At 36.4% G+C, this 15,197-nt stretch overlaps 2 protein-coding genes across 4 annotated transcripts; one reads left to right on the top strand and one right to left on the bottom strand.

Moving 5' to 3' along the window:
* Positions 1–2,691: 2,691 nt before the first annotated feature.
* On the top strand, positions 2,692–6,259 carry LOC147397515 (uncharacterized). Of its 3 annotated transcripts, none has more exons than XM_086449236.1 (3): positions 2,692–2,851; positions 2,927–3,004; positions 3,188–3,400. In XM_086449236.1, exons 1-2 carry the CDS (start codon positions 2,756–2,758, stop codon positions 2,984–2,986), a joined length of 156 nt encoding a protein of 51 aa, XP_086305362.1. In that variant the 5' UTR covers positions 2,692–2,755; the 3' UTR covers positions 2,987–3,004; positions 3,188–3,400. The 3 variants fall into 3 exon arrangements, with proteins under 3 accessions (XP_086305362.1, XP_086305361.1, XP_086305359.1); XM_086449235.1 differs by lacking the exon at positions 3,188–3,400 and adding an exon at positions 6,013–6,259 and having other exon boundaries at positions 2,715–2,851; XM_086449233.1 differs by lacking the exon at positions 3,188–3,400 and having other exon boundaries at positions 2,741–2,851; positions 2,927–3,172.
* A 6,219-nt stretch (positions 6,260–12,478) lies between these two features.
* On the bottom strand, positions 12,479–13,630 carry LOC147397516 (protein ENHANCED DISEASE RESISTANCE 2-like). The gene has a single exon (XM_086449237.1). The coding sequence runs from the start codon at positions 13,555–13,557 to the stop codon at positions 12,574–12,576; it is 984 nt and encodes a 327-aa protein (XP_086305363.1). The 5' UTR covers positions 13,558–13,630; the 3' UTR covers positions 12,479–12,573.
* Positions 13,631–15,197: the final 1,567 nt, after the last annotated feature.

Genomic DNA, 15,197 nt, shown 5'->3' on the forward strand with positions numbered 1-15,197 from the left:
GGGGGGGAGGGATACCTACTCCTCCCCCTATTTGTAAATTAGAAAAACAAAAAGTAAAAGCGCCAACCATTCAGTCATATTTAAATTCGAATTATAACTTAATGGAGTTTGTGCACGTGCATGTCCTTATAAGATTTACATACCTTGCTATAATCCCAAACATGTCCTATCTTATTAAATAACCTGCTTTTGAAACATTTGAAATGTTTGGATCCATTGCTTGTGTTTATACACTGTACTTCATCCATGACATTCATGTTTTTTTTTTTTTTTGTGTGTGGAGAAAGGGTGTTTTTATCCATAACTAAAGACATAATGATATATTCATCAAAGTTTTAATTATTCAAAGGTACAAACATCCTAGATTGCATGAGCAACCCTATCAAAAAGGAAAGGCCCAAGAGTCTTGATTAAGGTACAAAGGCCAAAAATCCATCTTGAATAAGTCTTAATTCTTGTTCAAAATAAGATCTCAACTGCCCAAAAACCATGGCATTCCTTCAATTACTTTTTTCTCGTCATTTAACCACTCATCATCCAAATATAGTCCTAAGCCTATTCATTAACCTAAATTCATTCAAACCCAACTCTAAGCCCAGTACCACTCCCAAACCAACTCTAAACTCACTACCATTCCTAAACCAAGCCAACTCTTCCTAAATCATTTCTAAGCCCACTATTATTCTTAAATATACCATAAATCCACTACTCTCAACTCAAACTCATTGTTATTCCTAACCCAAACCCATTACTATTTCTAAGTCAATTTTCATTCCATTATAAGCCTATTTCCATACCGATTCTAGCCATGTCCAATACATAGTTCAAACCCAAACCCACTTAAACCCCCAACCTAAATCCATGTTCAAACCTATATCCAAGTTCAAGCCCATGATGTAAAGACCTAGAAAATCCAAAGTCCATGGTCCCACACTTATTCCTTAAAGAAGATGCATGTCAAACTTTAATAGGGTAAATTTTAAATGTATTTATCTACCCTTATTTTTGGAATTATTTATATGAGGACCAAAGTCAATTTTACACATGTCACCATCTTATATGTTATTTACAAATGAATCAAGATCTACTTTTTATTTACTTCATCACATTTACAAATGTCACTCCTTCATTAATCTTCCCAATAACACCTTTTGTCTCTCACCTCTCTATATCTACTTATCATTTCACAGTTTTCACATTTACCCTCGTGAAAATGAAGATTTAAAAAAAAATTAATAATAATAATAAATTTCATGTTATTTCTTTTTGATTTTAGGGTTAGACCGCGATATCCCCAAAAATCTCCTAAACCTCTATAAAAAGTCTCATTTTCCATGAGAAATCTCATGTTCTCAATTTTAAGGGATAAGGTAAGTCTAGGTTTAATTTATTTTAAAGCATTTGCATCCCCTTCCCTCTTTTATCTCCTCTTTTATATTTATTTAATGTCTTAGAAAGTCATTAGAATGTAATGGACACCCTCTCCCACACCTGGTATATTGGGTTTAGACTTGGTTGAAAGGTTGAAAGTTGAAGCCTGTTAAACCAACTTATATGTATTATACATCATATTGTACATAATGCACACACTATCACACATGCATAACAACGATAGAGAGATGTATCCCCTGTTTTAGGGTTGAACCACTTAGTTTTTAGTCATAACATGTATGCATTAAGGTCGTAATTCCAAAGGAATTCTAACAATGAAACCTCTCAAAAAACTTATACTAATATTCCAACTCATGTAAAGAGCATAGACTACATGAGATTATCTTTTTTCCACAAGGTATCCTCTCATATCTCACACTGACATCAAGTCCCCTCATCCAATGGTACATTTTCACTCATTGCACACATCTGATTCCTCGTGTACTTCATTTATGTGTTTTTTGCTACTCATTCACATTCATTTATAAAAAAGAATGGTAGCGACTTCAAACCAAATAGAAATAAAGTTTTCATTATCGAAAATCACATGTCTATAGAAGTTTTAAAGTCAAGCTAGAAAAATTTACATAGTAATAGACATTGATAACAAAGAGAGATCAAATTGAATAATATATGAATGGATCCCAAGTCATTTTTCATTAGATAGATATATTTATATTATCAAAGTAGTTATAAGGGAGCGGTTCGGCAGCCCTAACGTTTGCCAAGTTTGGTGCCAAACATTTTTTGTAAATCACTTTTGATGGGGTTATAAATTTTGGAATAGGCTGATTTTTTGATCATTCTCACAAAAAATCAACTCATTTTGAAACTTCTAACCCTAGTTTACAAGTTGAAGAATCGTGGACCGTCCAATTTTTGTAAATCACTTTTGATGGTGAGAATGATCTCCTCATCATAGAGATCATCCTCACAAAAAATCAGCTCATTCCAAAGCTTCTAACCCATATTTTGAAAACTGTTTGGCACCAAACTTGGCAAACTTTAGGGCTACTGAACCGTCCCCCAGTTTATAAAACATGTTCAACTGATTTACTCGAGAAAAACTTCCAACCATTTGGTGTATGTTTAATGGAAAAATAATATAACATTATCTTCCACCAAACATTCAATTTAAAAAATTAATTATATATCATATAAAAATCGGTGGATTTTCATAGAATCGGTCACTTTGAAAATCTCGAACGAGTCATTTCGACTGCATCACTCGATTAGCCGAGGTGACTCGCCCGTTATTCCGCAGAGTATTTCACTGATATGTAAACAGTCTGATGCCCTTTTATAATTTATAGTCGACTCTTTAATGGCGAAAGAGCAACAAACAATGGGTCGGCCATGGATCCTCGAAGCTGTTCCTTTCATGGTTGTTGTTCTAATCGCCGCTCACGTCCTCGCTTTGGTACTCTCTCTCTCTCTCTCTATCAATCTATCTCTCTCGCTCTCTCTGTGTGTCTAACTCCTCTACCATCTCTAGGTTTACTGGATTTACAGGTTAGCTACTGAAAGGCAGCCTCAACGAAGAAAGGCACACTAGAAACAGAGAGAAAGACAGGTGGAACCCTATTTTTTTTTTCTTGTATTTGTTTTAGAACAACACACTCAACCTTTTACGAATTTCATTTTAAGATTTAATCATGTATGTATCTCTGCTCACACTTAATGTTTGCTAATACTAGTAGTTCTCAATCAATGGATAACTCGCAAAATTAACAAAAGCTCACATTAATGATCTCAGAGTTCATAGTTTAAGCAGGATCTTCATTTGGGTACTTGGAATTTGTGCAACATGCGCTCCTTGTCTTGCCAATTAATCGAGAAACGACGATAGTGTTTCCATCTCACATAATACAATATTGATGATGTGGTTGATGTTTGGTCAAATGGCATATTTGTCCATTTTTAGTTCTTGTACTTGCCATTTCTGAATGAATGGAATCTTTTAATTACACACCATGAAGATTATTATTACTGTATCATTCGCATGATAGTAATCCTCCCCCCCCCCCCCCCTCACACACACAAAAAAAGCCGGGCTAGGATCATGGTGAGTAAAAATACAGCGAGCCATGGACACAGGAGTGGAAATGCAACCGATTGCTTAACATGGATGATGTCATTGGTTGTTTTTTTAAAGGCACGAATTATGGTCTCAGAGACATATTTTCTAAACATAGACCTTTTTCTTTTGCGTATTTCGTTTCACCAGGTGCCTTTGAGATGTGTTCTCTCTTACCATGATTGAGGCGAGTGGGAGTGGGATAGGGGCTTTTGGGGTTCCCATTATCTATGAAATATTGTTATTCTTTTTTGTGGCTAGCCTTAAAATAGCGAACGGGCATAATGTAGTTTTAGACTGATGTTGGATGGATTGAAATCCTTCTATTATAGCTTTTGGCTTGGTAGACTAAACTATTGAAGTATGACTCAAAAATCAATTAGGCCTGGTCCAAGTGTGTGTATTATTGGGTCGGTCCAAGGTAATTTGGGTTGGGCTTGTAACCTATGTAAGTGGCCCACTTATGTGGTGCTTCTAAAAAGGGTTTTGTTCTTTTGTTGTAAGAAGTCCAACCTCAAGTCTAAGTCTTTTCTAGAGAAATGAGTAGAGAAAGAAAGAAATCCAAGAGAAGAGAGGTTTAGAGGTTTGAGAAGATTGAGATCTAGAAGAAGGTGAATTGAAGTGATAAAAGGAGTCTTTGTATTAATTTGCCCCGTTTTCTTCATAATGAAATCAAACTCCAACGCTCATACCTCCGTGGACGAAGCCTTTGGGTGAACCACGTAAAATCTCGTGTTGTGGGTATTTTGGTCTTACTCTTTTATTTGTGTGATTGTTTATTTTCTTTGCATTTGCTACTATTAGTTGGGTTACCCTTCATTGCCATTATCAAACAAGGTCTTGGAAGATGTAGCATATAAGGTGTTTGGTTAAGTACCCAATAGGTGTTTGGCCAAATTACTAAGTGAGCTTCACATGGGTGTTCACATACACAACATAAACCAATGTGGTTTAAATCACCCTCAAATGTTGGTGTGATGTCTGCAGTGTTTGCAAAGGGATAAAGGCATCCTTTCTTGCTCTTAAATTTTGTTTTGATGTATGTAGTACAATGGTTGGAAAGTATCCTCGGGAAAGTCTATTTACATGTGGATGTCAAGCCCTTTTGGAAAAAGGAATTTTTTTCCACTAGAAGAACAAAAGGGTGTAGATTATGAAGAATGTAAGTGGGGGCTTTGTTTGTTATCCCCTAAGGGTAGAAACAAGATTTTGATTTTCCCAAAAGGTAACATGGTTTGGGTGGAAGAGTGTGGGATGCCATAGCTAGGTGTATGAGTATCTCTAGGGAGACCGAGGATTGTAGATTATCAAATATATATAGACCGAGGATTATATATACATATATAAGTATATATACGTATGTATGTAGATGTTAAAGCTAAGGACTATACTCATAAGAGGGAGGAGGTGAAGAAGTGGTATTGAGGAGGTCTCACTTGAGAGGATTATCTCGTTAGTGCGAGCTGATGCTCTATTATGCGTAGACTTTGATGAATCTCTCAAAGATGTAACAAGATCTACATTGGACTTCCACTTTTACTCCTATAGGCCCAATTTCAGTTTCTTGTTTGTGGAGGACGGTGTTAACAACCATTTACCCTAAAGGATGGATCTGATGGGGAAGGCACAACTATGAATATATCACGGGTTGAACTAGGGCACGTGACACCCGGGAGCGGAAGTAGATAACACAACACTCCCCCTCACCCATAAAGGGTGGAAAATTTCTTCAAGGGGACTCGAACCCATGACCTATACAAACCTAGCATTTTGATACCATGTTGACAACCATTTACCCCAAAGGACCGATCTGATGGGGAAGGTGCAACTATGAATATAACAGGGTCACAGGTCGAACTGGGGCACGATACGTGAGCACGTGACACTTGGTAGAGGAGCCATTCATGTTGTTCTAAGCATTGATTGGACTTCAGCTGCCGTACCTTTGTCGGGCAATGGGTGGGATGTAGCAGCTACACCTCCACCTATGGCTATACCAGGAATCGATTCTATGATAAGTTTGGTGGTCTAACTCAAAACCAATTGGCAATGAGTGGAGAGGCCTAGGAGCTTATAAGGAGAGAGACAAGGCGATGAGTGTCCGATGCGGAATTAAACTCAACAGACACTTCATGTTGGAATATCTAGAATGAAATTCAATGTTGGGGTGGGCCAAAATTTGAGTAATGTTGACCCATCATCACTGGGGTCCAACTTGGGTGAAGATTTTCATGTGATCCCTTGGATCTGTGGTCTTCCTCTTTAATACTAATCAGAACAAAAAGTGTGGGTGTTTTTTTTTTGGGGGCGGGTGAGCTGGTGGGGATAAATGAGTAAAGAGTGCTCTTAAACAAGGTTGATGGAGCTCAAATCTGCTTAAGTAAGGACTCTTAATATCTCGTTAAGAAAGGACTCATATGCATGCATATGTATTTGTAGGCTGGTTTGCCTTATTGGGTTGAGCATGTTTTTCTCTAATTTGTTTCTAGTTTACTTCTTGGCAGGTCCCCTCAATCTCTTGGGAGGTATTTTATGTAATTGGTTTCTCCGTATTCCAAATGAAATCTTTAATACTAATCAGAAAATATGGATGATGGTGATAGCGACACATGTAATAATTTTTTATGCACACGAGCTGATAAATAATGGTATTGTTGTTCAAGACTCTTACTGAATTGTTCTGCCATCGACAAATATGAAAAAATACATAAAAAATCATGATCTATTCGAAAGAGAGGTTTTTGACTCTAATGCCATCTAGAAAGAGTGAATGGAAGTTGAAATTGCTTCTGACTCTTATCTTTTTTAAGAAACATGACGTTCCCAAGCTTTCAAAACAGAATCAATTTAAGAAAATTCTGCTGTGCAAGACATCATTCCAATGTCTGGATGAGTCATGTGCCTAGATATCCCTAGGAAGATGTTTGACAGATAGTTGGATCTCATGATGGGTGTGCATCCTCTAGCTATGGATATTCAGAGAATTCTTTTGATTTTGAAAACTTGACAATTTGTTTGAGAGTATTTGGTGCAAAAGATGATCAGGTAGAGGGATAGTGGAACCCCTTACCGTCAGCCAACCTACAATGGCGCCATTGGTTTGGTCCCAATGTGAAGCAGATGTTAGTTTTTTGTGGTTTCTGGAAATTCAGAAGGATAGTAGTTTCTCTTAGTGCAGTGGTTGCAGTGCTATCTCAAGAATATACAAAACTCAAGGACCACTGTTTTTGTACTGCTTCATGACACGCATTGCACCCTGACGTAACAGCAAAATTAGGGATCTCAGCTACTTTAGATGGGCAAACACTTGCTATATCAATTAATAAGAATAACCCTGATTGACCCAAGAAAGTTTTGAGTTTGAAGAACACGATTTCTTCATCTTTCAGAGGTGTTTTCCATCTTTTGTTGTTGGCTAAAGTTTGTCCAGTGGCAACAAACTTTGAACCTAAATGCTGTCTGAAAATTATGTGGATAGTTTCAGTAAGTGGAACAGCATTTTTTCAGCAATGTAGACGATGAAAGAATAGAGCGAGCTTGTCACATATATGGAACTTTTACAACCACTAGCCGAGGTGCGATGGGCCTAGATAGATTATCAGGTATTTTTTATTATACTTGTTGGGATTTAATTTTTCCTTGCACGTGGCACCTTTACACTTCACCTTGACATAACTTTCATTTCCAAGTCCAAACACTGATCTTTTGTCAGGCTTTTGCCCAGTAAATCAATGTAATGTAGGCTACAAAGTCTTGTGAATCGACTATGACCTATGGCACACAAACTAATCGTGCTCCACAAAAGTAATTTGTTTGTTTTTAAGTTGCATTCTAGACAATGTTTTGGTGGTGAATGAACTCTTCTGTTACATTGGCATTTGGTAGAAAAGAATAAAAAGAAACAAAGATGGGCCATGTAGCTACAATACATTTTTATTTTTTGGGTTTGGGCATTGGAGATGTGGTTGGTGAACAAAGGAAACAGATTGAGTAGATGTTTTTGTTCAATCCTATTGGAACTTGTTCAAATCTGCCTTGATTATCACCACCAAAAGTCTTGGTGTCCCTGGATGAATTTTTTTCTTCAATTTAATTCTATCTGAAGTCATGTCTTCTGATGATTCCAGTGGTCAAATTTTCTCTCTCATTGCCTTTTAGCTGCAAAGTCCTTCCAATGTTAACATCGCTCGTGAAGTCTTTAATGAGATAGAGAATGACTGAAATGCTCTTCTTAATCCTCTTGACAATTTTTTTTCTCTCTAAAAACTCAATTGCGTTCTTTCTGTCAGATAGAAAACTCCTTACTCTTTTCGACATCAACATTCTCTTTTCCAACATTTCAACATTTCGAATTTCAAGAATAACTATTTTTGGATAGGTTAAAGGATTGGATTTTGGAAAGAAAAATCAAGGGTATTTTGGTTAAAAAAGATTTTTACCTTAATAGTTGAAGGCAATGGGGTTTTTTGGGAGAAAGATTGAAGATGAAGGTATTTCATCAATTTTGTTAATCTCTTATTGAAGACCATGTTCAAGGTTTTTATATCTAAAATTCTTTAATTGGATGGATAACATCTAAGGGGGTGTTTCAAACGGATTGTTAGATACTTGGTCTAGATTTTGAAATTGGCCTCTTAGGATCAGATTATGAGATTGCCTCTCAAATTCCAAAATCTCTATTGGTATAACATTTTTGGAAACGAAATTTTAGAATCTTGATTGGCTGGCCATATTTATAAAAGAATACCATATTTAGAGCTGGCCTGGATCTTTACAAGTATGCCCTCTAGAAAATGTTTAATTAAAGCCATGGTTCAGGAAATTTTCTTAAATGCTCTTTTATATTTTTATTTTAAATTGTTAAATAAGCAAATTATTTACTTTAAGGACCTGCATGTGCTCCACAAGTTAGGCATAACATGGACAATGGGGTTCAGTAGATGAGCTATTCATTTAGGTAACGTAATGGGAAAAAGCAAAAGGCACGTGCGTTTAATCATTCATTACGAGAAGGACACCATTGTTTGGATTGAGGGAAATTAAGAGAAGAGAAATTCATTTTAAAAAAAAAAAAAAAGAGAGAAGAAATCCAATTTCTTTCCATTTTGTTTGGTTTAATAATAGAAAAACTTAGGTTTGGCGAGAAAAAAAAAAGGTAGATTTTAGGGGTGTCAAGGGGTACCCCATTTATCCGAATTGGAATAAATCGAAAACCCTGATTCTGATTTCCTTTTATTGGAATTGATTAGAGCCTGGTCTAAATGGAATTGAATTGATAAAATGGAAAGAATTTTTATATATAATGATTTGAAGTTTATTTTTCCTCATTCGATTCTTGAGAATCAGAATCGATGGGTACTTGTGATTTTGGTGATTTCGTTTCCATTTATTTTAGAGTCGGATCTGGAACCGACATGAATTGGAATCAAACTAAATATAATGATTATAGTTCTAAGTTTCTTAAGAATCAAACCGGCCCATTGACACCCCTAGTAGAGTTGTAATTTTTTATACTCTTTTTAATCATGAGCATTTCTTCTCTCTCTATTTCTCTATGATTTGAAGAGGAAAAACTGATTCATTTTTCTTTCCATTATTTTTCTTCTCTCTCCAAATAAGAGAAATGGAGAGAAACTCTTTTTTCTTCCTTTTTCTCTCCATTTCTCTCAATCCAAACACATAGTTAATAATAATAGTGAGGCTGGCTGTCATTGAATTGGTTCAAATCTGGGACCAATCCAATAAGGACCGGATTGGATTTGATGAGAATTAGGTTAGATACTTGGGGGCTTAGATCTACTCAAATCCAGCTTACTCATCCAAAAAATTAAATAAAACATTAGACCATTGTTGTATTGGGTTTTCCATCTGATAGTGATGTTAAGATCCAAATCTGATCCAATAAAAATCAAATCAAATTTGAATCATAATCGATCCGGTTTGATATATAAAATATAATTAAAGTATAATATATATTTAAATAAGAAAAGATAGATAATAAAATTTGGAGGATAATATGATCACACCCATTATAATATGAAGAACTCACAATGTAAGTGAATCGACGGTACAATGACAAAATCTCTTCTTTATTATATGATTTTATAATAAAATCACTTATGATGTGAATTCATATTATAATGTTGTGGTAGTATCACAACCTAAAATTTATATACTTATATTTGGGACATCGATGTTCCAGAACTAATTCAATAAGGATCCAACAAATTATTGGACCAGAGTTGACAGCCTAATTTGTCGTCATCAATTTAAGAAAGATTATACTACAAATAAAAGAACCTAAACAAAATAAATAAATAAAATATTTCTTTTGTTAAAATGAAATTATTAAATTGATTGGCTTTGACAGTGAGCCAGCTAAACTTAAGGAATTAAATTTGTTTTTGTCGTTTCAGTGGGGTGCACTAAAAAGTTAAAAAGCACACTTTATTTAATTAGTTAAAAACAATGAAACCATTACTATAGAGGAGAAAAAATCCGCTCTTTCTTCTAACCAATAAATTATGAGAGATAGCATGGCCACACCAATTCCTATGTAAATCACAAAAGAATTGGACAAGTTGGTGCGGCAATAGTAGCTCTCTAAATTAATTAGAAGTTTGAAACAATGGTGCAAAACATTGAACTATGTGGTGTAGGTAAGCTTGATAAGTAGAAGGTAATTTTGAGGTACACCCGAGTTGACTCATTGAACTCATCTCGCCTTGGAAGAGTCAAATCTTTAAAATTTGATTGAATTTTTTATGTTTATGTTTAAGACAGACTAATGATAATCTGACTTTCTTTCTTGATATGTTTTTTGTACACTCCCTGATCTAACAATTCACATAATCATAAATCTTTTTACTTGTGTATCTCGAAACAAAAAAATTACAATTCTACGAAAGGAGTGTACAAAAAATATATAAAAATTGGAGTCAAGTTATCATGACTTTTTTAAATAATATTTTTTTTAAAGATAGATTAATATACACTCAATTATTAAATCCCATTTTATAAAAATCATAAAATTTAAATTGTTAAGAGATAAACATTTCATTAAAAAAAAAAAAACAAAAAAACATAGCAAACCCAATTAACTTGGCGAGTATTCAGAAATTATGCAAGACTTTCAACAGGCAAATCATCCCATACTTGGGGTGAATCATGCCATTTACAGTTCACATTGGCTTTCTTGTTTAACTGCCAAATGAGGAAAAAAAAAAAGTCATGCTTTTCTAATTCCCCCTTCCACCAACTCTCCCCACGTGGCTGTGCATTGAAACATGATCCAGGCATGAACATGATTCGTTTAGTGGACCCTCAATCTTAAAGAAAGACTTTGATGGGGATGAGTACAACGCATCCTCTTCAATTTTCCCAAAACCTTAACCTTTTCTTTAAAATTTTACGGTATGTTTGATTGCATGAATAGGTAGGGTTGAAAAATCAAATTCCATTATTTGATTTTACTAGGATATAATCATGAAAAAAATATGAGAAAAAAGAAGAAGAGGAGGAGAGGGAGAGGAAGAAGAAGATGAGGAGGAAGAGGAAGAGGGAAGGGGGAGGATGTGGCGACAGTGGGAGGGGGGACGTCGAGGGTGGCGGCGACGACAGCGGTGGAGGTAAGTAAGGAAGAAAATGGGAGAACGTAGTGGTGATGGTGACGGCGACAGAGGTAAGTGAGGAAGAAGATGGGGGAAGAATGTGGTGGTGGTGAAAAAGGTGAGAGAGAGAGAGAGAAGGTGGTTGGAGATGATGATGACGGAGACAACGATGACGACAACGATGACGACGACGATAACGACGACAAGGTTAATGTAATGGTGGTGGTGGTGGTAGGGAAAAAGAAGATATGGGTGGGATTGTTTGATTGCACATGAAAAATAGGGTGGAAAATCCATTTCCATGTAAAATGATATTTTTCAAATGTTTGATTGCACATGGAAATGAAAATTCATTTTCCACCCAATCAAAAAGTCCACCAAAACATGGATTTCACTTTCCCACCCATATGGGTGGGAAAATGAAATCCACCCATATTTTCAATCCCCAATTCTTTCCCACTCATATCTTCTTCTTTCCTACCACCACCACCACCATTACACTAACCTTTTCGTCATCGTTATCACCGTCATCACCGTCGTCGTCATCATCTCTGTCTCTATCATCACCATCTCCGGCCACCTTCTCTCTCTCTCTTCCTCCATCCCTCACCTCCTCCGCCACCACGTTTTCCCCCATCTTCATCATCAGCTTCTTCCTCACTTACTTCTGTTGCCGCCACCATCACCATTACGTTTTCCCTTCTTCCCCACTTACCTCCACCGTCATCGTCGTCGTTGCCGCTGCCGCCACATCCTCCCCCTTCCCTCCCTCTTCCTTCTCATCTTCTCTTCTTCTTTCTTCTCATATTTTTTCCATGATTTTATCCAAGTAAAATCAAACAATGAAATTTGATTTTCTCCAACCCTACCTATTTTCCATCACTATTTTTTCATGAATTTTAAATTCCATGAAAAGTCACTTTCCATGCAATCAAACATACCCTTAGTGTTTTTATCTCTATTTAAAGAGAGTATTTTTTTTTTTTTTTTAAGGAGAGAGAAAAAAAAATTGAATTGCAGTAAAAAGGCATTTTGTCCATTTATTTTCCTTAATATGGCCAAAGTCAAGCGATATTGTCGTACATTTGAAAACCTAAGAACAAAATAAGATCATGTTCCGAAGGTAAAAGATTATGGAAGAGGTTAGTACTCTATTTAATGAGGGTAATATTGTACTTTCACATGCGAGAATATCATCACCCAAAAGAGATTTTAACCTCACTAGAATTTCCTTTCAAAAAATTCTCATCCATCACAAAAGGTAAAAACAATCATTTTCAAAAATTACCTAATTTATTTCTCATTTAGATTTTATTTCTAGAATCAGAATTCAGAAATGAAGAAGATATTAAGAGGGATAGAAATGGAAATAAAATCAAATATAATCCCCTAAATTACAGTTATTATTATCTACAACCATCAACGAAGACAAAAGAGGGAGAGAGACGTGAAACTCTAACCTTCATGTTGAGCTTCTTCATCTTCTTCTCCATCTCCTCCTGAGTTAGAAACTATCACGTGCCCTTGATGATGGTTGACCTTCGAAAATCCTGACCCTCTACACTTCCCACCCTTATTATTAACGGACGTTACTGACGCCGTTACCTCCGTCTCCATCTTCTCCACAAATGCAGCTGAAGACATCTCCATATGCGCAACCCTCACCGCTCCCAACAACGTCTCTGGCAATTCCTCTTCCGTCTGCGCCTCCACTAAAAATCCCATATCTATCGTAACGGCCGTTACGTACTTTAACGCCAAATGCAAAATCGCAGTAGCCAACGTTGAACTTCCAATATCCACATCGATCTCCAGATAATTTTCTCCTCTGTGGTAATTACAAGTCAAGGCTTTTCCCAGCAAACACGCCGCGTGGTTCCCTACAGCGGCCTTCACGATCCACGGTCCTTTGACGATCCGGTTTACGATCTTGAACCGCTGGTTCCTGAACGAGTCGTCTCCGTGTACGAACCGGTAGAATAACGATCCGACCGGGATCGGATCTTCCGTAGTGAAGTAAAACACCGCGCTGTGGTTCTCACGCCCTGGAACCTGGAGATTCACGGCGAATATGAAAGCTTTTAAGGATTTTCCGAGTTCTTGAGCTTTCCTGAGCGAGTTCGCGACTCGGTTGTCGGGTCGAGCGAGTACGTTATCGAGTTTTGACGCGGATCGAAGCCAGTCGACTCCGGCCGGTTTGAGGAGCCAGTCGCCGGACGGAGACTTTTGTTTCTTTGTGAAGAAGTTTTTGCCGCGGAGAATGAAGAGATCTCCTGGTGGAGAAGCCCAACCGTTGGATCCTGTGTGGAGGTCCACGTGTTTCAAAGATCCACCGTTGATCGTCTCGTCTCTCCAGTCTCCGTCCAAATCACCGGATTTTGAGCAGCTTTCGGCAGGTTCCCCGTCAGAGCTTCGGTGTTTCAGCTTCGTCGGACACATTTTCCGATATTATCTCCGACTACTACGAGTGAGTAGTTATAGGGAACCTCGCGGCTCTATCAGGCGTCAGCTCTACATGCTATAAAGCAAAGCTATTTTATGATTCTAAAGTTACCCTTCTTTTCTAAAGAAACTACGATAATACCCTTCTCACTCACAAGGGTAAATTTGTTTTCCCTCTTAACACTTCCTGTAATTTGGTGAAAATCGACGAATAGGCTTGGGAGGGGGAAAAGATCAATTTGCTGAATATTTGGACTTCTGACTTTATTTTTGTCAATAAGGGGGATTGCGACACGTGGAAACCTAGGGAGGCTACTTGACCGAAATAACAACGACTTCATTGAAATGAGAAGGATCATCATCTCTCTCTCTCTGTCGGCTCGTGGACCACTTGATTGAAATAACAAGACTTCCCAAATCTCATAGGGATCTGCTGCTACTAGACACGTGCTGTGAGATTTAGCTTCCAACACAAGAATCGAATTATTCTTAAATAATTAGGATCGATTCTCCAACACATTAATTAAATATTACGAGATAAGCAGGAATAAAGTAATTAAATATTATGAGATTATAAATTATTTAAATATTAAATTTTACTACGTTTAATATCAAATTACTGCTAATCGATAAAAGATAATTTTATCCTAATTGTACATATCACCTAAAGATGAATATGATTGATATTGTTAAAGAAACAAAAATCATTAGTATAAAGAGTTAGGACAGATGATGAAATCATGGGGGAAACAAGCACGTTTAGTTGGGATCAAAGACGTATTATTTAGTGAGGATCATTCAAAGGCATGACTTGTGGAGGATAAAATAAGCAACCTAACTACGAAGCGACATGTGAAATAATTGTCGACCCGATAATGGTTCAAATATTTTCAATTTGATCTAGTGAGCTGTAACAATTTCTATTCAAATCATGTGAATCAAGGAGAATATATTATGAAGAAAGATATCCATTGACAGCAGTCTAAAATAAGAAATTTTGATAAGATTAGCAAGGAGGAAATCAAAGAAAAAAAATCCTTCAAGAGAATCCACATGCGAGTTCTACAAATACATTCAAAGATACGTTTAATTAATTCTAATACTAAAGTATTTTATTTTTATTCTTTTATATCTTGAGCGTTGGAGGGTCTGTGGTACATAACACAACCAAGTTAATAGTCTTAATCAATCGAAAAGATACGAAAAAATTACTATCAAAATAACGACGAAGGACACTGCGTTAAACATTATACTGAAGTGGACATGTACACAGAACCATTATATGATTTTTTTCAAGATACGAGTAAAGAGCATCTATGGTTCAGTACACACATCCACGTCTTGCACAAACACTCTAGCACAACTCTAATCCAATTTTAAATAGTGAGAGTTTTATAATAAAAAGAAATTCACGAGAAGAAATACATAGTTAAATCAAAATAGTGATCCTAAGAGAAAATTGACTTTTTCAAGAAAGATTACCTAGATTTCAAGGAGTGCCACAAGTTCATAAGAAAAGAAATTAGAAATTTTTTTTATTTTTTTGAGAGGGGGTTGTCGTTCTTGTTGTTGTTGTCAGTGTAGAATAATCATTCCTACTTTATGGTTTGTCCAGTTGTAGTTAGGCAATTCTTTGA

The sequence above is a fragment of the Akebia trifoliata genome, chromosome 8 (assembly GCF_017979445.1).
Source record: "Akebia trifoliata isolate Shusen 1 chromosome 8, ASM1797944v1, whole genome shotgun sequence".
Classification (NCBI taxonomy): Eukaryota; Viridiplantae; Streptophyta; class Magnoliopsida; order Ranunculales; family Lardizabalaceae; genus Akebia; species Akebia trifoliata.